General features: G+C 41.7%; 1 protein-coding gene across 2 annotated transcripts in view; it reads right to left on the bottom strand.

Annotated features, from left to right (window-relative positions):
* Positions 1-24,834, bottom strand: part of slc12a2 (solute carrier family 12 member 2) — a 171,157-nt gene that overhangs the window by 57,976 nt on the left and 88,347 nt on the right. For both annotated transcript variants that reach the window (XM_069927966.1, XM_069927957.1), the window contains exons 9-10: positions 20,798-20,882; positions 12,505-12,659 (exon numbers count right to left, since the gene is read on the bottom strand). In XM_069927966.1, the coding sequence (XP_069784067.1) occupies positions 12,505-12,659; positions 20,798-20,882 (240 nt within the window). The remainder of the gene's footprint in view (positions 1-12,504; positions 12,660-20,797; positions 20,883-24,834) is intronic.

Below are 24,834 nucleotides of genomic sequence, written 5' to 3'. Positions count from 1 at the left end.
CATTGGAAAACTTATATTAGTTTGAAAGAAAAGTTTTGTCTTTGCTCTTATTTGTCATTTTTTTGTCCTCATAACACATTAATTATTTCAGGTGCCTTGCTGTTTGGTGTGGGCAATCATGTCTCTCCATCCATCACAATCTCTGACCCTCCAAATTATAGTTGTTGTCTCCCCTGTTCTCCTTCAGTGAAGTCTCCTTCTTTGAGCTGAGACCATAGTCGATGTTGAGTACATGATTATACAAGGGAAGAACACTGCAGTGATTTCCCGTTGCCTTCTTCAGTTGCAGTGTCCATACTGGAAGGGTAACCCAGGCCATTGATCCACAGATTCAACCGCCCAGTGTTTTTAATTTTACAACTATAAATTTCAATTTGTAGAATCTGCTAGTAAAAACCATCCACCATCTGCAAACTGCAATCTATTGCTTCACGTGACCCTGATTGGGAGGCTAAACAGGTACTAAACCTTGCCCAAGGGTGACCTGTAGGCTATCAGGTGGAAGGAGCGTCTTATTCTTTCTTTTGTTGAGCAATTGCGCAGAACTGACAACAGCACATTATACAGGTATTGGTTAATTTGGTTTGGTTAAGTATAGATTATTGTTCTTGGAGGTTCAATTGTATTAAAAGGCTCAGCTTTTGGGATACATCATCTTAACACTTAAAATATGTTGCAGTGGTATAAAGGATTTGCTGTAACTTTTAAGGATCTGGCTGAAAATATGCAGATCGTTTGAAAATAACCACTATAATGTGTTATGATTAATTTCAAACAGACTGCATATTTTCAGCCAGATCCTGAAAAATGACTGTAAATCCTTCATAGCACTGCAACACATTTTATTAAGTGTTAAGATGATGCTTATATGGTTATGTTTATAATTCATCCCAAAAGAGGAGCCTTTTAATACAATTGAACCTCTAAGCATAAAAATCTATACTTCAATAACAGAAAGATAAATTCCAGAAGTAGAGCAAGATGAACTGCATAACAGAGAGTATCCAATTATATATGGCAAAGGAAATGGGAATTGATACAAACCAGAAGTAAAATGGTACAAAATTAAGGTAGTTTCAGGGCCTTCCATAATGTTGGGGACAAATACAATGTTTTCCATTTATTTTCTCCTGTTCTTCACAGTTTTAAATTTGTTATCAAACAATTCAAAAGTGAATCAAGTGCACAATCCAGATTTTATTCAAAGTTATTTGGGAACATTTTGGTTTGACCATGTAGAAATTACATCACTTTTTATACATAGTTCCCTCATTTAAGGGCACCATAATATTTGGAACATAGCAATGGTATGCATATCAAAGTAGTCATGTTTAGTACTTTGTTGCCTATATCAGCTTGAAACCTGTGATTCACAGACATGACCAAGAGCTGAGTATCTTCTCTGGTGATGCTTTGCCAGGCCTCGACTGCAGCCACCTTCAGCCCTTGCTTGTTTTGGAGGCTTGCCTCTCAGGTTTTCTTTTCAACATATGGAAGGCATGCTCAATTGGATTTAGATCAGTTGACTGATTTAGCTATTCAAGAATTTTCCAGTATTTAGCTTTGAAAAACTCCTTTGTTGCTTTGGCAGAATGCTTGGGATCATTGTCTTGCTGTAGGATCAAGTGCATTCAATGAGTTTGGAGGCATTTGCTTGAACTTTATGCCTCTATAAACCTCAGAATTCATTTTTTTTTACTGCCATCAGCAGTTACATCATCAATGAAGATAAGTTTGACAGTACCTGTAGCAGCTACAAATATGTAGGCCATAACATCCCCACCACCACTTTTCACTGATAAGGTGGTATGCTTTGGATCTTAAGACAGTTCCTTTACACCTCCACACTTTGCACTTGCCATCACTCTGATACAGGCCAATCTTGGGCATCTGTCGACAAGACCCTTTTCTAAAATTCTGCAGGTTGTTTTAAATGCTTCTTGGCAAACTGTAATCTAGCCATCCTGCTTCTGTGGCTAACTAGAGGTTAGCAGTGTAGCCTCTGTATTTCTGTTCATGAAGTCTTCTGTGGACAGCAGTCATTGGCACAGCCACATCTGCCTCTAGAAGAGTGTTTCTGATCTGTCAGTTTGAGGACTTCTTTATTATGATGAGAATTCTTCCGTCATCAAAATTGGAGGTCTTCCTTGGAAGACCAGTCTCTTTGCAATTACTGAGCATACCAGTATGCTCTTTCTTTTTCAATCTTTTTATTATTATTATAATTTATAAACACATACAGTTCAAAGAGATATAAAAAAAATACATAGTAAGTAATGAATTAATACAGAGATATTAAACAATAATATTACAGAATAAAAATATCATAAAAAAATTTTTTTTGATCAGTTTAGGGTGTGAACTATCTCTAAAAAAAGATATAATTAATAATATATGAAAAAAGAGAAAAAAAAACCCAAAAAAGAAGAAAAAACAAATCTGAATTAAAAAAAACTTTTAAAAAAAACCTACAGATATAGCTAAACCAAGCCGATCACTCCGATCTCATCTTACAACCCAATTATCATACATAATCATAGAAAGAAAACAGAGCCAGATCAACTCACCACAAATGAAAATATTGAATAAATGGTCGCCAGGTTAACTCAAACTTAGAAGGGGATTCATAGACAGAGTTTCTAATTTTCTCTAAATTTAAACATAGTATAGTTTGGGTAAACCATTGGAAAACAGTGGGAGGATTTACCTCTTTCCAATTTAATAGTATAGATCTTCTAGCCATTAGTGTAAGAAAAGCAATCATATGATCCGCAGGAAGAGATAAATAAGTCAAATCTATCATAGGTAATCCAAAAATTGCAGTAATGGGATGTGGTTGTAAATCAATATTCAAAACAGTAGATATAATGGAAAAAATTTCCTTCCGATAATTCTGTAAAGAGGGACAGGACCAAAACATATGTGTAAGGGAAGCTATTTCCAATTGACATTTATCACATATAGGATCGATATGAGAATAAAAGCGATGGAGTTTATCTTTAGACATATGAGCTCTATGAACAACTTTAAACTGTATTAGTGAATGTTTTGCACATAGAGAAGAAGAGTTTACCAGTCGCAGAATTTTATTCCAATTTTCATTAGAAATATGAAGGTTGAGTTCTCTTTCCCAATCATTTTTAAACTTTTCAAAAGTCCCAGAATTTATTTTTGTAATTATATTATATAATTTAGATATCACACCTTTTGGAGGGAATTTTGAATATAGTATATCCTCTAAAACAGTCGTAGTCTCCCGATTGGGAAAAGAGGGTAAAGTCGAAACTAAGAAACTCCTAATCTGCAAATATCGAAAGAAATGAGATCGAGGTAAATCATATTTCATGGATAATTGTTCAAATGACATGAAAGAGTTATCCAAGAATAAATCCGAAAAGCATGTTATACCTTTAACTTTCCAGAGTAAATAAGCTTGATCAATTAGAGCTCTTTCTTTTTAATGATGTCCCAAGCAATAATCCCAAGGTTTTGGTGATGTCTCTTACTGTTTTATTCTTTTTTTGCATCATAATGGCTTCTTTAACTTTTATTGGCCAACTCTGGTCCTCATGTTGACGAATGACAACTACATGTGATCATAGCCTAACTCTCTTAGACCCACATCGTTGAAGGAATTAAACATACCCGAGTAATCACAAACATCTGCGAAGCCAAATGTCCCAAACATTATGGTGCCCTGAAATTAGGAGACTATGTATAAAAAGTGCTGTAATTTCTACATAGTCAAACCAAAATGCATACAAATAACCTTGAATAAAATCTGGAATGTGAACTTATCATATGAGAATTGTTTGATTACAAATTTAAAACTGTGGAGCACAGGAGAAAATAAAGGGGAAAAAAGTGTCTTTGTCCCAAACATTATGGAGACCACTAGATTAACCATCCCATTCCAAAGATGTCAATACTAGAGTTCCCCGTCAAACCATCTCTCAGCTACTACATTACACACATAGGTTGGCATTTATGGCCATTATGTATGCTGCTCACTCCATACTCACCTGCTGAAAGGACTGGATGACATTCAAGAACAGAAAAAAAGAGAATGCTAAACTGCTCAACAATGAACACTTCTTGAAAGGTTGTTACTTATGAATTGGGAAATGTAGCAATCCATTGCCACAAGCAAATGAACACCAATAAAGAATCAGATTATCTAGTCAATAAAATTGATTAAAGAAATAAAATTGGTCTGAACACCAAATCATCATCATCAATAAATAACATGATGTCATGCATATCCATTCAACAATAGCATCTCAAGAAAGTTTGATAACGAAATGTGGTAGAAGAAAGGTTTGTGCTCATATCTCTGGTTGAAATTTGAATCCACTGCCTTCTAAGTCACAGAATACCATCAAGAGTCCTAACAAAACTGGAAAATAATAATCATTACCGACCCATTACTTCTAATCACATTATCCTCATCTTTAGTTTTGGAAGGGACAAGTTTGGTACAACACTGACCAGAAACTTCATTTTATCATCTACATTAATACAATAGCTACCATAGTTTGGAAACTTGATGTTCTTTGGTAATTGCTAATTCCTCAAGAATTTATTTAACACCTACAAGACAAGTTAGCAGTGTGATGGAACACTTGCCTTTTGCCTGAATGGATGCAGTTGCAATGCTCTCCACCCTCTTCTTCAATTTTCTTGGGTGACACATTATTTAAAAATCTCTCTTACAATAACATATCATGGCTGCAATGAGTGGTCTTCACTGCAATGCACAACAGCAACTTGCCAAAATGTGTTTGCATGGGTTAACAAATCACCAAGTCATCTCCACCATACAAATCTTTATTCCTTCATATACTTGGATCAAAAATCTTGAAGCTCTACTCAGCAGCATTAGGAGTTATTTACATGGACTGATCCTCCAGCCCCTCTTTCACAGGACACTTTGGAAGGTCCAAAAGCATCAGCCACAATCTAAGGATATTTAAAAATATTTCCTTTGAACCAACCATAATCTTAGACAAATTATTGTTGGGACCAGATGTTAATAGCTAGAAAGAAAGCCCACAGTAAAATGAAGCAAATTCAAGATATAGCACATACACAAAACAGGTTCATCTACCAATAACAGAGAGGAGGGGGGAAAAAACAGAACCCTGAAACAGGTCACATATCAGATTTTATCAAGATGTAGGATTTGCATGCTTCAATGTGGTGCCATAAAGCACCAAATCAATTTGGGGCAGAGTAAGTTTGATTACAACTGTTACTTAACCTCAATTTAGATGGTTTACATAAATATCTTTAGCAATTCTAAATTCCCTACCAAGTAGGTAACTTCTGGTTTAACTGAGAGTGTTAACACCAAAACACATCCATTTTTTTTTCCCAAAACTAATAAGTCCAAAAGGAAATGAAGGGATGTTAAACAATATCATTTTCCAGCAAGTAGGGTGGTTGAGAATTTAAAATAGCAGAAAATCATAATTTGTACTGAAAACACATCTGAATTTAATGAATCTAATAAAAGCAAAGTTGGTGTGCAAGATGGATACATGTTCTTTTTGAAAAAAATAGTGCGAATATCCTAAGACCCATCTGTTTTATATCCAGAATATGGGCAGGTTGTCAGATTGGTGACTTGCCATTAGGTACATGTAATCCTGGAGATATCACAACTTCAAAACAAACCACCCTGGTAGTGCAAATATACTGGTACATATTTCATGTATTATGTGGCCATGACCATTTTCCAGTTAGCTTTAAGAAGTAATGTCCTAGAGCCAGCCAAGTAGAAGAATCTCAGTTTTGAAAGATTTACTTTTCCAAATTTTGTATATACCTGGAGTACCACAAAATTATTAATTCTGGTTTCCAATTCTCAAAGTGGGTGAATTACAAACACAAATTAGAAGCAGGATTACATCACTCTGCCCCTCAAGCATGCTCTGCCATTTAAGAAGATCATACATGCTCTGACTGCAATCTCCACTCCCTATTCCCATCTACTTGTGGGACAATTTCACCTCTGCTCTCAAAGAGACTATTTACCCATCCTTAAAACTACAATTTTTAGAAAGTAAGTTCATGATCTTCGGGAAAAAAAAAATCCCACATCTTCCAAGTCTTAAATTGGCACCAACTAGTTCCAGATGCTCCTCTTCTTTGGCTTGGCTTCGCGGACGAAGATTTATGGAGGGGGTAAAAGTCCACGTCAGCTGCAGGCTCGTTTGTGGCTGACAAGTCCGATGCGGGACAGGCAGACACGGTTGCAGCGGCTGCAGGGGAAAATTGGTTGGTTGGGGTTGGGTTTTTCCTCCTTTGCCTTTTGTCAGTGAGGTGGGCTCTGCAGTCTTCTTCAAAGGAGGTTGCTGCCCGCCAAACTGTGAAGCGCCAAGATGCACGGTTTGAGGTGATATCAGCCCACTGGCGGTGGTCAACGTGGCAGGCACCAAGAGATTTCTTTAGGCAGTCCTTGAATCTTTTCTTTGGTGCACCTCTGTCACGGTGGCCAGTGGAGAGCACGCCATATAACACGATCTTGGGAAGGCAATGGTCCTCCATTCTGGAGATGTGACCCACCCAACGCAGATGGATCTTCAGCAGCGTGGACTCGATGCTGTCGACCTCTGCCATCTCGAGTACTTCGAAGTTAGGGATGAAAGCGCTCCAATGGATGTTGAGGATGGAGCGGAGACAACGCTGGTGGAAGCGTTCTAGGAGCCGTAGGTGATGCCGGTAGAGGACCCATGATTCGGAGCCGAACAGGAGTGTAGGTATGACAACGGCTCTGTATACGCTTATCTTTGTGAGGTTTTTCAGTTGGTTGTTTTTCCAGACTCTTTTGTGTAGTCTTCCAAAGGCGCTATTTGCCTTGGCGAGTCTGTTGTCTATCTCATTGTCGATCCTTGCATCTGATGAAATGGTGCAGCCGAGATAGGTAAACTGGTTGACCGTTTTGAGTTTTGCGTGCCCGATGGAGATGTGGGGGGGCTGGTAGTCATGGTGGGGAGCTGGCTGATGGAGGACCTCAGTTTTCTTCAGGCTGACTTCCAGGCCAAACATTTTGGCAGTTTCCGATGCATAAAAGAGACAATACCCTGGGTTAATTCTGTCATAATCCTTACTTTTACATTTCCATTGCATTTTCTGTCATCTTCAAAACATCAGTTGGTATCATACATGCAGTTAAGGCCTTTTTTCTTCTCCAGTGATTTTCCTTCTTCCCTTCTCTGTTATTCTTACTTTTTCTCTTTTGAGTCTGTTTTGATACCATGCATCATTGCCAACAAATGTAGTTTACCATCTCAAAAACTGAACCATCTTCTTTGTTCCTTCGCAACTCGAGGGGGCAGAAGTGAACGTGGTCACTATTACTAAGGAGAAGGTTTTTGATGTAGTGGCAATTTCGGTACTAGTGCTCTATGCATCCTTTCGATTTCTATTTCTTCATGTGAATCTATTGTTCCCAGCACCTTCGGGATCCATCCTTTTATAAATTCCTTCATTTCTGACCCTTCTTTGCCTTCTTTTAAGTCCACTATTTTTATGTTGTTTCGTCTACTGTAGTTTTCCAATATGTCAATTTTTTGTCACAATAAATCTTGTGTCTCTATTTTTTTTCTTCGCTCTCTTCCTTCCCTCTTAAATCATTTATCTCCATTTCTACAGCAGCTTCTCGATCCTCCACATTTTCTACTCTTTTCCCTATTTCAGTCATGACCAACTCTAAGCTTTGCATTCTGTCTTCAGCTCTTTTCATTTTTCTTTTGATTTAACTAACTTCTAATGATAGCCATTCTTTTAATGACCTCATTTGTTCTTCAACAAAGGCTTTATCTAAATTTTGTCCTTCTGTTTTACCTCCTTTCCTTTGAAATTCTTGGTCTTCTTCCTCCTCTTCTTCTGTGTCTGTATCTATGTCTGTGTATCTTTATCCTTCTCTGACGAGCCGCTGCTGGGCCGAGCCGCTGCTGGGCCGAGCCGCTGCTGGGCCGAGCCGCTGCTGGGCCGAGCCGCTGCTGGGCCGAGCCGCTGCTGGGCCGAGCCGCTGCTGGGCCGAGCCGCTGCTGGGCCGAGCCGCTGCTGGGCCGAGCCGCTGCTGGGCCGAGCCGCTGCTGGGCCGAGCCGCTGCTGGGCCGAGCCGCTGCTGGGCCGAGCCGCTGCTGGGCCGAGCCGCTGCTGGGCCGAGCCGCTGCTGGGCCGAGCCGCTGCTGGGCCGAGCCGCTGCTGGGCCGAGCCGCTGCTGGGCCGAGCCGCTGCTGGGCCGAGCCGCTGCTGGGCCGAGCCGCTGCTGGGCCGAGCCGCTGCTGGGCCGAGCCGCTGCTGGGCCGAGCCGCTGCTGGGCCGAGCCGCTGCTGGGCCGAGCCGCTGCTGGGCCGAGCCGCTGCTGGGCCGAGCCGCTGCTGGGCCGAGCCGCTGCTGGGCCGAGCCGCTGCTGGGCCGAGCCGCTGCTGGGCCGAGCCGCTGCTGGGCCGAGCCGCTGCTGGGCCGAGCCGCTGCTGGGCCGAGCCGCTGCTGGGCCGAGCCGCTGCTGGGCCGAGCCGCTGCTGGGCCGAGCCGCTGCTGGGCCGAGCCGCTGCTGGGCCGAGCCGCTGCTGGGCCGAGCCGCTGCTGGGCCGAGCCGCTGCTGGGCCGAGCCGCTGCTGGGCCGAGCCGCTGCTGGGCCGAGCCGCTGCTGGGCCGAGCCGCTGCTGGGCCGAGCCGCTGCTGGGCCGAGCCGCTGCTGGGCCGAGCCGCTGCTGGGCCGAGCCGCTGCTGGGCCGAGCCGCTGCTGGGCCGAGCCGCTGCTGGGCCGAGCCGCTGCTGGGCCGAGCCGCTGCTGGGCCGAGCCGCTGCTGGGCCGAGCCGCTGCTGGGCCGAGCCGCTGCTGGGCCGAGCCGCTGCTGGGCCGAGCCGCTGCTGGGCCGAGCCGCTGCTGGGCCGAGCCGCTGCTGGGCCGAGCCGCTGCTGGGCCGAGCCGCTGCTGGGCCGAGCCGCTGCTGGGCCGAGCCGCTGCTGGGCCGAGCCGCTGCTGGGCCGAGCCGCTGCTGGGCCGAGCCGCTGCTGGGCCGAGCCGCTGCTGGGCCGAGCCGCTGCTGGGCCGAGCCGCTGCTGGGCCGAGCCGCTGCTGGGCCGAGCCGCTGCTGGGCCGAGCCGCTGCTGGGCCGAGCCGCTGCTGGGCCGAGCCGCTGCTGGGCCGAGCCGCTGCTGGGCCGAGCCGCTGCTGGGCCGAGCCGCTGCTGGGCCGAGCCGCTGCTGGGCCGAGCCGCTGCTGGGCCGAGCCGCTGCTGGGCCGAGCCGCTGCTGGGCCGAGCCGCTGCTGGGCCGAGCCGCTGCTGGGCCGAGCCGCTGCTGGGCCGAGCCGCTGCTGGGCCGAGCCGCTGCTGGGCCGAGCCGCTGCTGGGCCGAGCCGCTGCTGGGCCGAGCCGCTGCTGGGCCGAGCCGCTGCTGGGCCGAGCCGCTGCTGGGCCGAGCCGCTGCTGGGCCGAGCCGCTGCTGGGCCGAGCCGCTGCTGGGCCGAGCCGCTGCTGGGCCGAGCCGCTGCTGGGCCGAGCCGCTGCTGGGCCGAGCCGCTGCTGGGCCGAGCCGCTGCTGGGCCGAGCCGCTGCTGGGCCGAGCCGCTGCTGGGCCGAGCCGCTGCTGGGCCGAGCCGCTGCTGGGCCGAGCCGCTGCTGGGCCGAGCCGCTGCTGGGCCGAGCCGCTGCTGGGCCGAGCCGCTGCTGAGTCCCCCTCCTGCCGGCATTAACCTTTTACTTGCGCACTGCGCAACTCTTCGCGCATGCACAGTTGCGCACCTCTTTTTTGAAGTCCGCCGGTTGGGAAGACACCGGTCCTCTGGGCACTCACCAACATCAGAGATCAGCCGCTCCTCTCCATGGTGGCTCTCAGCTCAGACATGCAGGTAAGGCCTTTTTTTCTTCTCCAGTGATTTTCCTTCTTCCCTTTTCTGTTATTCTGATTTTCCTTCTTCCCTTTTCTCTGTTATTCTTACTTTTTCTCTTTTGGGTGCCATCTTCTGTCCCTTCTCTGTAACTTTATCTTTCTCTTCCTGTATTTTATGTTTATTGAGCTCTGTTTTTTTTTTCCAAACTTTTTTTTTCTTTTCTCTAGAGAGGGCTGGTTCCACTCGACCAGCCACTACTCTATCACGTGACTCCTTCTACTTGATTAAGTATTGAAGTGAGATCAGGACCAAGCAAACCCTTGAATTAAATCCTCCAGGGTAAACAATTCAATGTCTCCTTTACAAAAGATTTTAAAGAGATTGGCACTGCTACTGTACTCTGAACCTTAATGCAGAGTCTCTGTAGACTGTTTGATGTGTATTTAGCTCAAATTTAAATCTAAATACTTCCAACTGCCAGATGATGCCAAGCCATGTTTCTGGTGTAAAAGACCACTTTGTGTTAGTTAAAGCAATCTGCCATCACACTCAAATCCCCAAACTGATAACAGATTCTGAACAACAATCTCAAATCCACGAGACATCAAGGCAGAAAAGGCAGAATTAAACCTCCTTTTTTCGTATCACTCCAGCAGCAATAATTTATCTTCAAAATGAGTGCTATCTTTAATAAAAAGAGAAAAAAAGCTCATGTGATGTGCCCTCGGCTTAAAGTAGTTAGTATCTTAATTTTTTTTGAATCAACATTAAAACTTGCAGATTGTTTTCTGACTTCATTTGATTCCCCAAGAGGCAATTATTAAAATAATTGCTAAATGTGTTTATCTGGAAACATTGTTTTTGCAGCTGAGCAGGAGTGGGAAATATTGAACTACTACTACTTGGTTAGCAAAACCTATTCACATTAATGGCTAGCATTTGTGTGGGTAATAGAGGACATGCAGGTGAGGTCTGAATTGATGGTAGTAGAAATGAAGCTATGCTTTTTGAAGGACATCTTGGATAATCTCGCATGGAAGACCTGGTCCTGGGAGCATATGTAATAGCAGTGTAGTTGAGAGAACTGCGGGAGTTGATGGGCTTGTAGAAGATGTCTGTCGAGAGATCGAGTAAGGGGAGAACGTTGCTTTATGGAGAAGGACCAAGTGAATTTTAGGTTGTGGTGGAAGTTGGCAGCAAAGTCGATAAAGTCAACAAGCTCATCATAGGTACATGAGGAAGCAACAAAGGAGTCTTTAATGAAAAGGAGGGAGAGTCGAGGAGCCTTGCCTGTGCAATGTTGTAGGATGGATTGCTCCTCGTAGCCAACAAGATGGCAGGTGTAGGCGGGACCCATGGCTAACCTTTCACTTGGAGAAAGACAGGAATTAAAAGAGAATTTATTGAGGGCGAGGACAAGTTCTGACAGCCGGAGGAGGTGGTGATGGAGGGGGGCTAGTTGGATGTGTTGTCAGTGAAGAAATGAAAAGCTTTGAGGTCTTTGGAATGGGAGATGGTGGGGTATAGTGATTGGATGACCATTGTGAAGATGGGGGAGGGTCAAGTTCAGGGAACTGAAAGATGTTAAAGTGAATGAGGGTATGTGAAGTACTGTGGATGTAGGTGGGGAGGGACAGGACAGTGGGGGGGGTGGTGGTTAGAGGTAAATGGATACCCATTTGGAGTGGCATGAACACATGGAAATAATGGGCCTATCAGGACAATTATGTTTGCAGATCTTGGGTAGAAGGTAGAATTGGGCAATGAGGGGTTGGGAAACAATGAGGCTGGAGGCCATGGAAGGGTGAGGATTAGAAGTAATGAGTTCAGAGATAGTGCAGGAAATGGTAATTTGATGAGCTTGGTGGGGTTCTGTTGGAGGGGAAAATTAGAGGAGATGTCAGAGTTATCATCTGGTTTCGACCAGATAGAGGTCAGTGCACCAGACCACAACACCACCACCCTGTCTGATGGGGAGATTAGGATTAGTGTGGAGAAGTGGAGGGCAAGGCATTCTGAAGGGGTGAAATCAGAATGAGTGATGGAAATGGTGAAGTTGAGACAATTGGAAATTTTAAGGTCCAGAGCAGGCGAGATGTCCAGGAGGAAGAAGAGGTCTGTAGTGGGGGAGGACAATCCTGGTTGTAGATGTAGGCATGGAGACAGAGCCAACGGAAGAAGAGTGCAGAACTCATTGAGGTGTGGGCAAATGAGAATTTAAACATGAAATGGGCTTCACTTTTAAAGAACAACTAACGAGCATTATAACCCACTTCTGTTCCTTTGATGTTCTGTCTCATGCCGCATGATAACTGACCCATTTCTAAATAGAAAAACAATTTTGTTCAATTAAAGGTCCTAGAACATCCTTTCAGAGACAACTCTTCTGTTGGAGGGCACATATCCCATTTATGCTTGAAGGTCAGCAGCTTCTTTTCAAAAAAAAATTAAGCCCTAGCTCAAAACTCAAGCAAGAAAATATTCCTACCAAATGCAGTCTGATGCATCTCGAACTTGATGCAAATAATGAATATCTGATTCCAATTCATCCATCAGTACTTAAAATATTTAAAAGAACTACTAACATATTAGTCAAATGCAATTTCTTGCAAATTGAGGATTAAGTGACAAAATAAGATGATTCAGCTTCTCACCTGAAAGTTATTCATTAGACCATAAGCGCATTTATTTGTGGCACAGGAGGAGAAATTGAAACCCAATTTACAGGCTGCAGTAGTGCAGTTATTCACTGTTCCAGGAGCAATCACATCAGTCAGGTTCCCAGTAGCATCACGCACAATACAAGAACCTGGCAAGGAATAAAAATATGCACTAATAACTGGATTGGATGCTGTAAAGCAAAACCAAAAATGCTAAAAGCAAACAGCAGGTCTAGCAAAATCTATGGAGAGCGCTAGATTCAATTTTCAGGTCACCAACACTACCAGAATTTGGAAAGGAACAGTGCAAATACAGAGAGAACTGAGGGATATCTGTGATCTGACACTGTTTACACTAGTGGTTACCTTGACAATGGCAATTGGAGATGGAGGAAAAAAAGGAAACAAAATGTAATTTGGATGGGGAAAAAAAAGATGGCTAGATAAAACTGTTGAACAGTTACAGCATGCCCATATACAAGACCAGGTGCTGTTCTTTGACCTTACTCTGCAATAATGTAAGAGGCTAGAGAGGGTATATGATATAGAATTAAAGCTACAGGAAGCTTGGCAAGTAGAATGGTGGATAAATGCTTTGCAGAACACTGATCTGCATTGATTTTTTTTCCGCCTCCCAATGCAGAGGAGAATTGAAGCCTAACACAAGGGCTGCTTAGGTCCCTCCTTGTATCCCCTGCGACTGCATAGGAATGGGCTACAAGAAGTGGTGGAAGGAGATGGATAAGTGAATGAGAGAGCCCTGGAATAGTGAAAGGGAAGAGGAGGAGAGGGGAAGAAGTGATTGGCAGTTCAATCCATTGAAGATGCAAAATCTATGGACAATGTTAACTGTGGAAATTGGTGGGCCAGAAAACCACATCAAACAACACTAGCCTTGTTTGGGCTCAGAGGAAAAAGGACGAGCATTTGCAGTAAAAAGACATGATGAAAATTGGGAAGCATGTCAACCACGGGATGAGGGAGAAGCCAAGATTACGGAAAATAGAAAGTATCTCAAAATGTACTGGTATTGAAAGATACCATTCTGAAGGGCAACTTCTTTTGACTCTCCATTAATTTCCTCCAACCATTACTTTTCAAGGCACTTTTTTATGCAATTGCCGACCCTGTACATCTCCCCTCTGAGCATCCCAGGACCCAAAACAGTCTTCAGAGGTGAAGCTGCAATTTACTTGTCTCTCTTATGATCTAGTGCATTGCATACCGTGCTCAAGGTGTGATCTCTTGGAGAAATCAAATGCAAATCAGGTGACAACTTTGCAGACTAGCTCCATTTAATCAGTAAAGGTGACCCTGAACTTCCAGTCACCTATCAATAATTTTCCATATGTGCCTCCTACATTGTTGGAACATTGCCCAAAGCTAGTTTGGGAAACATCATCTAATCTTCCATCTGGGAACACTGCAGCACTCAAGACTTGACATCAAAATGAATGACTTCAGGTATCCACCTTTTTTGCCCTCTCTTTATATAATGTACAGTGTACCCTTTCTTTATGGAAGTTTCAGTTGCTGAAAATGCACCCTTATGGAACTTAACCAAGATAATAAGAGCTGCATAATAAAATGTTGCTCGTAAAATAAATAACAATTTTTGTCAAGGGGTCACATTAAGCAAAAATCATGATGGTTATCTAGGAATGAAACTCCTCAAATTGAAATAATAATATACTCTGGATTATCATTTATTGATTTGCTTCTTTTGGTCTGCCCAGTTTAAAAAAAGGTAATCTCTACACCTCTACCCCTTTCTGCAATTTGAAACACTGGTTTTCTCACTTTTCTGGTTCTAATGAAGGCTTATTGAAACAGAAGATTGACTGGGTCTCTCTATGTTGGCTGACATTCTGCGTCATTCTAGAGTTTCAGTTTTTTTTTGTTACAAATTAAAAATGATTTGTAATTAATTACCCACCTCACTTCTTTATGGCTATCCTGCTATGGCTAGGAGATTATAGTACAGTATATATATTTTTTTAAAAATAAATCTTTCTTCACATCAGAAGAGTTTGCAATGATGAAATTTAAAAAAACGTTGGATAACCCAAATCATTTGCTTTGTGGAAAATCATCTCTGTTGCAAAAAATCAAAATCAATGACATTCCATTTGAAAATACCAAAGATTTTAAAGAACAGCAAAACTTTGCTAGGCATTCTATGCAATATTTCAATCAATTAAATGTAAAGGCTCAATAATTAAAACTATTAAATAATCTCAACTTGTATCTTTTAAATTAAATTTTATATTAAATTTAAATTTTAACTTTAAAATTTAGACATACAACAGGCCATTTTGGCCCAGGAGTCCATGCCACCCAATTTAATTTAATTAACCTATACCCCCAGTACGTTTTGAATGGTGGGAGGAAACCAGAGCCTCTGGGGAAAACCCACGGAGACAACGTGCAAACTCCTTACAGACAGCGCAGGATTTGAACGCCAGTCCCGATTGCTGGTGCTGTAAAGGCACTACGCCAACCATGCAGCCCCAAACAAAATTCAGTGACAAGACATTTTAGGTCATGATTTAATTCACATGATTGTTTTATGAAAGGCAATTCTTGATGAAAATACAAGTTTCCAAACAAAAAAAATGCTAAAACCTTCAATCACAGATGCTGAAAATAATTAAATCCTATTTTAATTGCCCAAATTGACACCGTTTTTTATTTCATTTTGAAAAATTGGTCTTTCACGGAACCCAAGATTCACTGAGTCTTTAAAGCTGAAGCAGCCTGCAAAAGTATTCCTAACCCTACAGCAATAATGTTTCAAACCTCTCAGCTTCATAAATATTAGTAACAAAAATAAAAGATGACAAATAAAAGATGGAATATGTGTAAAAGAGGATATCTTTGCAGTAACTATGATTGGGGATGATTATATGGATTGTGGGATTGCATACAGGTTATATTGTTGTATGATATACAGTTATACTGTTTATGTGCCCTACAGTTATATTCATTGTTAAAGTTGATTTAAAAAGGGGATAATGGGAGCACAGATAGGGAGAGAAGGGACAGAACAGGAGGTGAATGGGGAGGTCGTCAGGCACTCTTGACAAGGGGACAAATGGCACCAGTTATAAGGTGTGGATGGCAGAATGGGTGGGCGAGGCAGAAGGGAGGGATGTGGGGGGGGATATGTGGTACTTTTCATCATTTCAGGGTTGTGGGTTTTAGTCTTTTTAGTTTGTTTTGGGGAAAGGATTATCTTTGGACTTTTTATGCATTTTTTAGAATTATTGGTTTTGTTAGTTTGTTTCGGTTTTGTTTTACACACGGGTATCTGTGCAGAGTGTTGAGGCAAAGCAAAAGGAACAGAAGGCAAGTATGGAAGCACAAGGAGGAAGGGGAGAGGAGGATGGAGAGACACTGGGGTAATGGATAAATCAATTAAGTTTTATAAGTTTTAACATCAATGTGATAAATGGGGAGAGTAAAAGAAAAAGAATCTTGGCACACCTTAAGAAGCTTCAGAGTGATGTACTGTTCTTGCAAGAAATCCACCTTAAAAGCCAGGGATATGCCAAATTGAAGAGGAGGTGGGTGGGGCAGGTGGCAATGTACTCCTTTAATTCCAGAGCAAGGGAAGTGTCAATCTTGATAGGAAAGAATGTTTCAATTTCAGTCTAGAGGGTGGTTGTTTACCCAGCAGGGAAGTTCATAATGATGTACTGTCAAATATACTCAGAGTCCTGGACACTTATGAATATATATGCCCTGCATTTCAATGATGAAAAATTTATACAGGAGACATTTTTGAAAGTACCTGAAGGGAGTGAGAATATATTGATTGGAAGGGATTTCAATTTTTGTCTGGATCTAGTCATGGATAAATCAGCCATCATTGGAAGACCTAAATCTTAGATGCTTGGAGAAGGCTGAAATTTATTCCTTCTACTCAAAGCAATACGATTCCTACACTAGAATGATTTTTTTTCTTGGCATCAGCCCAGTCAGAAGGTAGGGTAGTGGAGTCCGAGTACAAGGAATAGCTGCTCTCAGACCATTTGCCCCAGACTTTGTCCATTATAATGCCAGATAAGCAAGCTACAATTAATTGTTGTTGGGACAGCCAGAATGTTGTAGCTGGGTTTGAACTCAGAACTGTTCTGTGAGATAAATTACCCCTCTACTGACAATTTTTTTTTTTAAATTGGGACACATTGAAATCTTATTTAAGGAGCCACATAATTAGATACACTACAGGGATTTAAAAAAGAGGTGCATGAAGGAAATTAATAATTTGGAACAGGACATAGCTCAAATGGAAAAGAATATTAAAGATTGGGTTCTGAAGACAAGTACAGGGATTTAGTGAATAAAAGGCTCAAACGTAATATGTTGCAAACACAAAATGGAAAGTTTGATTCTAAGATCAAGGCAACAGTGTTCTGAGCTGGGGGAAAAGATTCAAAGTTTTGTCCTGGCAGGAGAGGGTGGAAGAGGGCTTGAGGACAATTAATGTTATTCAAATGGGGTAAGGTAAGATTTTGCACAAAACAAAAGAAATAAATTATACATTTAGTAAATTCTATAAAGAACTACATAAATCAGAATTAGGAGAACCCTGCTAAAATAGACAATTTCTTGAATGCAATAGAATTGTCAAATTTGGATCAGGAAGAGAGAGAGCCTGCATGCTCCCTTCTCAAAAGAAGAGACTGACTCCTGAGTATTTACAGGTGAGTAAATCCCCAGGAGAGGATGAGTTCCCCGAATTTTATAAAGAATTTAAGAACCTTTTAATTCCCCTTCTTATGAAGGTGGTGGATCAGGGAGCGGAAACATATACCCTCCTGGAGTCTTTTTCAACAGCAATTATCACGATTATCCCGGAAAAAAATAGGGATCCATTGAAGTCCGCCTCCAACAGGCCTATATCACTATTGAATACATATTATAAAATTATAGCAAAAGCGTTGGCCAATAGGTTTGCAAAACATTTGCTGAAATTGATGAATCTGGATCAGGCTGGAATTCTTCAAAAAAAGGCAAACTGCAGATAACATAGCTAGATTGCTTAATATAATACATCTGGCGCAGTCAGGGTGGACCTGGGGGTGGCTGTATCTCTGGATGCTGAGAGGGTCTTCGACAGAGTGGAATTGGATTTCCTCTTCAAGATACTGGAGAAATTTGGACAGGGACAAACATTTATAAATTGGGTGAGGACATTATATCATAAAACCCAGGCAAAAATTATCACAAATGAGTAGATGTCTCTGGTGTTCCCACTAAATAGATCTACTAGGCAGGATTGCCCTTTGTCGCCAGGTCTATTTATATTGCCCATTGAGCCACTGGTGGAAACCATTCGATGGGATCCAGACATAAAGGGGTTCAAGGTAGGCAAGATGGAACACAAAATCAATCTATTAGCAGATGAAATGTTAAGAACTTTTGATGGCCTCCGGAGAGCCATTGGCCATACTGGAGGATTATGGGAAGGTCTCAGGATATAAAGTAAATTTGGACAAAAGTGAGACTATGTCTTTGACTAAAGGGGATTATAGACCCTACCAAGATGGAAGCCAATTTAAGTGGCACAGGAAGGCAATAGATACCTGGGGATAAGAGGGGACAAAGACTTATGCAATGTATACAAGTTAAATGATCTTCTTTTGCTCCGGAAGATTGAGGAGGACTTAGTTAGTTGAAGAGCTCTGCCCATAACATTAGTGGGCAGAGTGAATTGTACAAGAATGATGGTGATGCCAAGACTGCAACTTTTTCCAAATGCTGCCCATTCCGTTGCCCCAGTGCTTCTTCAGAATGCTCAATGGACATGTCAGAAGCTTTTTGTGGAGTGGGAAGATGGCTAGAGTCTCCATGGAAAAGTCGATATGGGACTATAAATTAGGGGGCTAAAACTTCCAGATTTCAAGAAATATTATTGGATGCCCCATGCGAGTTTTATCACCTCACTGTTTGAGGGAGCCCTCCCCCTAACCCCAGGCACAAACTAGACTACAAGTAATAGGGGAAAGGATAACAGAAAAGTTTATATATAAATTGAACACCAAATTAATTTCCAAAAAAGACAGATAACCCCATATTTAAAACATGTATGCCAAACATGGAAAAAAATACATCAATGTAATGGATTAAAGGTGGGGTTGTCTCCCAATATGCCCTTGTCTCAGAACACTTTAATATCCATGGCACTGGGCAACAGGATCCTAGACAGAAAGGGATCAGGTGTATCGAGGATTGTTATGATCAGGAGCAGTAAATGTCATTCAAACAACTGAGGATCAAGTTTGGATTTATCCAATAGAACATTCTTCTGCTTCCTGCAATTAAGATTTTTTTTTGAAAAAGAGACAAATTAGGACCAACAATGATTCTACCAGAGAGTAGTGCATGGAGATTCTAATTTGACAGGGGAATGTGTTTAGGTTTATTTCTTGGATATATTTCTTATCCAAAGTGAGGACCCAAAGCCAGGATTACACCGGTCGAGGGAAAGATGGGAGTCAAACTTGGGTACAACAATTAATAAACATTGATGGGAAGACTTGTGTCTGAATAGCATGAAAGGGATTGTCAATGCCAGATATATGCTGGTGCAGTACAATTTTCTTCTTTAGTTATACCTCACACCACAAAAATTACACAAATCAAAGTCATAAATTTCAGAAAGGTGGTTTAGATGCAGTGTAGATGTAGGAATGTTTGTCCACTCCACCTGGCTATGTATGAAGGTAAGATCCTTCTGCTCAACCTAAAGCACATTCTGAAAAATAATTGTAAAAATGGTCTTTCCACAGGATCTGAAACTACTCTTTCTGGGAGATAATGAAGTGCAGTTTAGACTATCAAAGCACCAAATTCAATTTGTAAACATCGCTTTGTCAGTAGCCAGGAAGTGTATTAGTGGTTGCGAGGAAATCTGACTCTCAATTTCGCATTGCATGATGGAGAATGGAAATGCAGAGTTGCATTGCCATGGATAAGATTTCTTGCAACTTGAGAAAGAAGTGTGGCAAATGTATCTGAGGCACATAGGTGCACAGATATAATCTAAATGCAACCCCCCTCACTTAAGTAATGAGATAAGAAATAAGCCATCCAGCCAGGTAAATATAGGAGAGTGAATTGAGGTTTTGGCACAGATGAAGTGTTTTAATTTTATTGTTTATCCTTTACGGTTTATTTAACACCCAGGGTTCTTGAACTTTGAGGAAGGTCATAGATCCCATCGGTGCTAGGCTGTTTTTCTTATGTGTGTCTGTATAAATTAAGGGAAGGTTTGGGGGGCGGGGGGAGGAGGGAACAAGGGGAGGGGAGGGGAAAATACTAGACTCTGTAAATTATATTGCGTGGCAAGAACATTTTTTGTATCGTTTGCATGAGTCTTTGAAAATAAAATATTTATAGATAGGTAAATAAAAGGTGGCAATTCATCCAGTGGGGTCACTTATTAAACAGGATGCAGGCCTAGAATGTTCCAGAATGGCAAGTGCTAATATATTTTTTTAAATGGTTATTTTGTAAAATGTTGTTGTATTTCCCATGAAGAAATTTAAATTGCAACATATGCTCATCCTGATATAGCTCTGGTGGTTATTAAATTGTTTGCTTATTATTTAACGCCTCAGTGTTTCAACAATCTGATTATTTACCAAGCTTTAATATCAAGAAATGCGGAGAGATCCAGCAGGAGTTAACTTACATTAATCTCCAAAGAGTACATCTTTCATTGGAAAAACCTCATATTTATTCCCTAATAAGAGCAAGGAACACGATAGGTCCTGGGAATAGGTTGCAGTTGTAGATACTTGTCCATCATTCAATTCAATTAATTCATTTGAAAGTATTACATTGACTAATTCACTTCCTTCTTTGTACAATAAAAATCAAGTTCACGACAAAACTGTTAATAATTAGGTTTAAAGAAAAATTAATAACCAAAAGGTCAGCACACATTTCAATCACAAATGATCAAAGGAAACACTGTAATGACTAGGGTAATACAAAACCAACTAATTCCAGATTAGGAAACCAATTAATTTGATTTCTTAACATGAAAACTGGTTGAAATTTTGCACAAATAGCTACTGAAAAGTGTGAAGTCTTGAAATAAAGGGTTTAAACCAGAATTTTACAAGAATACCCATTGTTCATGGTCACCGAATTGTTATAATGGTTTCACAATTTTTGAATAAAGAATAAGAATTGCAAATTTGATTAAAGTACTCCTTACTTTAATACCATATTGATTTGGGTAAAAACATTGTACAAGAGTAAGAAATTTTACCTGCAGCAACAGCTGCTCCTGCATAAACTATTGTAGTGATAACAATAGCCAATAGAGTGCCTTTGGGTATGGCCATCTGTGGGTCCTATTTAAAAATTAAGAAAACATTTTTGGTTACTTTCATACCTTAAATACATTTCTTTCTCTCCTCTGCCAAGCCAACCATCTCAACTTTTAAATTTACAGTAATATTTGCTCAACCAATGGAAGCTATTTTAAAGCCAGACCTCAATTGATCAAGAGGTTTACAAGATTGGAATTGGTAAACGTAGTGAATTTTCTTCAAAGACTGTATTTGTCGAGACATTGTAATAGCACCAAAAAAAAATCAGAAGTAACAATATACCTCAGGGAGGATGGCTGGTAGTTAAGCATATCAGATCAAGATCAAACTTCATGGTTGAGGCAATGTTTACTCATTTAAAAATACTAAATTGAGAATGCAAAAAAAGTTAACGCAAGGACCTTGGAAGAGATTTCTTAATGCTTCTGTAGGAGTTGAAAAGAAAATGGCACGTAACATGTATCCAAGTAGTTGCAGAAGATTCACAAGCTCATTGGAAGATTAGATAAGGTATAGTTTTTTTTTAATATATGTAAAAAATGGTTGTTGGAGGAAAAATTGAGGTGCATATATATGCATGAAGTAGCCCAGATAAAAGAAGATCTATTTCCTTGGCAGAATGGCTAAAATGCAGGGACAAGTGTTAAAATAATTATAGAAAGGCTTAATTGGGGATAAAAAAAAAGGAAACAAAACCTCACCATCCTGGAGGGAACTCACTGACTGAAATAAAAATGGAATACTGGCAGAAACTCTTCATTGCATTTAAAAGGTTCATTTTGAGAGGCAGACCCTGCAATTCCATGATATCCGAATGGAACAGTCATGGATAGGCCGAATGACCTTCATCTATATTATTTTGTTTGATTCGACTTTAAAAATAAGTGAAAATTGTTTAGTAGAAAATGACTCCCAAGAAAACAGAAAATATACCCAGAGATTATTTTTAAATGTACAAAAGTAAACAAGCAGAGCCTGAGAAACATGATAATAATTCAGGGGTGAAATTAAACTGAAATTCATTGCTATAAAGTTTTAAAACACAAAAAAAATCAAGTCGATCAAGCGCACAGAGTTGAACATCTGTGCAGTTCTGTTTTTCAGCACTCCCAACTCACCTTTCATGTACAAAAGAATTCCAAGTACAGAACAAAATAACTCAAGATGCAACCATTTCAGTGCATTCTTTACTATACTAATAGGTATAGTTGCAATGATCATTATGAAGTATTAGAATTTATTAAATGAGGCAAGTGTGCATTAAAAAAGTTAAATTGCATTGGAGTGTTGACAGGCCATGACACGTGGAAGGATTTGAACATTCTAAATAAATAAAAATCAAAGTTGCTGGAAATATTAGGTTAAGCGGTACCTGTGGAGAGGGATAGATTATTTTGCCATTAACCTGTAACGTTTGTTCAAAATCTTTCTATGAATTCTCACCTTCTATAAATTAAAAAGGCCCCATTTGTGGTTATACACAGAAAGCAGTGAATTCCAACCTATTCTCACTTTCAAATGTTTCATTTCAGCGCAAAAAATTGCTGTAGTAACACAGATCAGAGAGCATCCGGGGGTAGAAATGATCCATCAATGTTTTTGGTCTGAACCCTTTATCAAGACCACATGGAAGGGGGAAAAGGGTCACATGGGAATAAACGAAGTGTGAGAGGTGGAGAGACAGAGGTAAATACCACTGGGAGGGGGGGGGAGAGAGATAGAGAGATTTCTAACATAAACTGGAGGAGTCAATGTTAATGTCATCTGGTTGGAGGGTGCCCAGAGGGAAGATGAGGTGTTGTTCTACCAATTTTCAGGTGGTCTCAGTCTGGCAGTGGACAAGACAGGCATTGACAGACGTGTCAGCAAAGGAATGGGGTGGGAATTTTGGTGAACAGAGCCTACGTGCAATCTCTCAATCTGCAATCAGTCTCTCTGAAGTACAGCAGACCACAAAAGAGTACTGGATGCAGTAGATGACCCCTGCAGATTCACAAGTGAAGTGTTGGATGGAGATGCTGGTGGGGTTGTGGGTGAGGTTGAGAGAAATCCTGCACTTTTTTCAGATGGGGGCGGAGGGGGCTAGGGCAAATGTTCAGGTAATGGAGGATATGCAAGTGAGGACAGAGTTGATGGTGGCTGAGTCTAAGCATGTTGTTTAAAGGAGGACATCTCTAATGATCTAGCATGGAAAACCACATCCTGGGAGCAGATGTGATGGAGAAATTAAGTGAAGGAATGGAATCCTTACAGGTGTTAAGAGGTGCAGTTGAGGTAGTTGTGGGAGTAGATGGCTTTGTAGATGTCTGTCAAGGGTTTGTCTGCTAAGATGGAGACAGAGAGATAGAGAAAATGAAGAGTGTTGCCAGAGATGGACCATGTAAATTTGACGTCAGGGTGGAAGTTGGCAGCTAAATGGATAAAGTTGGCACACTCATGATGGGTGCACGAAGCAGCACAAAATTTATTGATGTAGTTATACCTGATCCCGCATCACTATTTGGCATCCCAAACAGTCCTCCCAAGTAAAGTAACACTTCACTCCTGAATCTGCAACAGTCATCTACTAGATCCAGTACTCTCACTGTGGTCTCCTCTACATCGAAGAGACTGGACGCAGACTGGGACATAGCTTCGTTGAGCACCTCAGCTCTGTCCACCACAGGAGCTTGGAAATCCCAGTGGCCAACCATTTCAATTCCCTGCCCCATTCCCCTACTGACACGTCTGACATCTCATGCACTGCCTAACTGAGACAATTCGGAAATTGGAGAAACAACCTCTTTCGGCACCCTCTATCTGAATGGTATTAACATAGACTTCTCCAGTTTCCATTAGAAACTCCTCCCCCCACCATTTTCTTCCCTGTGTCCTTTCCTCTAACATTCTCTCCTCCCTCTATCCAATTAACACCTACTGTCTGTTAGTCTGTACTCCTCCCCCACCCATTCTTACCCCTTTGTTCCCCCAGCCTTTAATTCAGACACCTGTCTCTTTTTACTCTCATCTTGAAGAAGAGCTCAGGCCTGAAATGTTGGTTATATATCTTTACCTCCTATGGATGCTGCGAGACTGGCAGAGTTCCTCCATCGTTTCTGTGTTTTGACTAGAAACATCTACAGACTTTCATGTTTCACTTGAATCCACTTCATACTTCCTCTTATACCATGAGCTCTTTGTACTGGCCTTCGTAACCGCCTTGTTCAATTCCTTCTGGACATCTACAAATTCCCCTTTATCAATTTTTATAATCTTTATAAGCTTGTTATAATATTTCAAGAGCTCCAGCAAAATTAATCATATTCTTTCTCTTTAATAAAAGCACATCGACTTAGCTGGTCATTGAGTTAACCAGTGCAATCAAGCCAGCAATTATGTATAAGTAGTAGTTACCTAGATGATGCAATCCAGCACGTTCCTGACAGAGATTAAGCCAATAGGTCCCTAGCTTTCCACGATTTGTTCCCCTCCATTCCAGAACATGCATGTCACATTTACTGTTTTCTAATTCACTGGTACCTTCTTAAATCTTATCAAGGAGACCGCTGAGGGGTTCTGCAGCTGAAGAACACAGAGTTGGTGGGCTGTTGGCGATTTGAGAGGAAACTGCACGGGCTGCTGTGGATTGGCATTCACACCAGGCTGTGGACAGCTGGAACCTGGCTCGAGACTGGCTGAAAAGGTATCAGGCATTGGAACTAGGATACAAGAGGGTGCTGAAGGCCCTGAAGGTTTCCTGATCATGTCAGAGGTTCGGATTGAAGCTTGGGCTGCTGATGGTTTGGATTGGACTGTGTGGCTGGGAGGTTGGGGGCTGTGGGAGTGCTGGAGCCAAATCTAGCAACTCAGAGGGGGACTCTTCTGTTTCTCTTTCTCTGACTGTCAGAGACAGTTTCTGCCGATCTAAAGCAAATTCTATGCAAAAATGCACTATTTTTCTTACATGACAATAAAGGAACCTTGAACATCTTAC

This window comes from Narcine bancroftii, chromosome 1 (assembly GCF_036971445.1).
Source record: "Narcine bancroftii isolate sNarBan1 chromosome 1, sNarBan1.hap1, whole genome shotgun sequence".
NCBI classification, from domain to species: Eukaryota; Metazoa; Chordata; class Chondrichthyes; order Torpediniformes; family Narcinidae; genus Narcine; species Narcine bancroftii.
The sequence above is the reverse complement of the archived record's forward strand: the minus strand, read 5'-3'. Positions and strand labels throughout refer to the sequence as shown.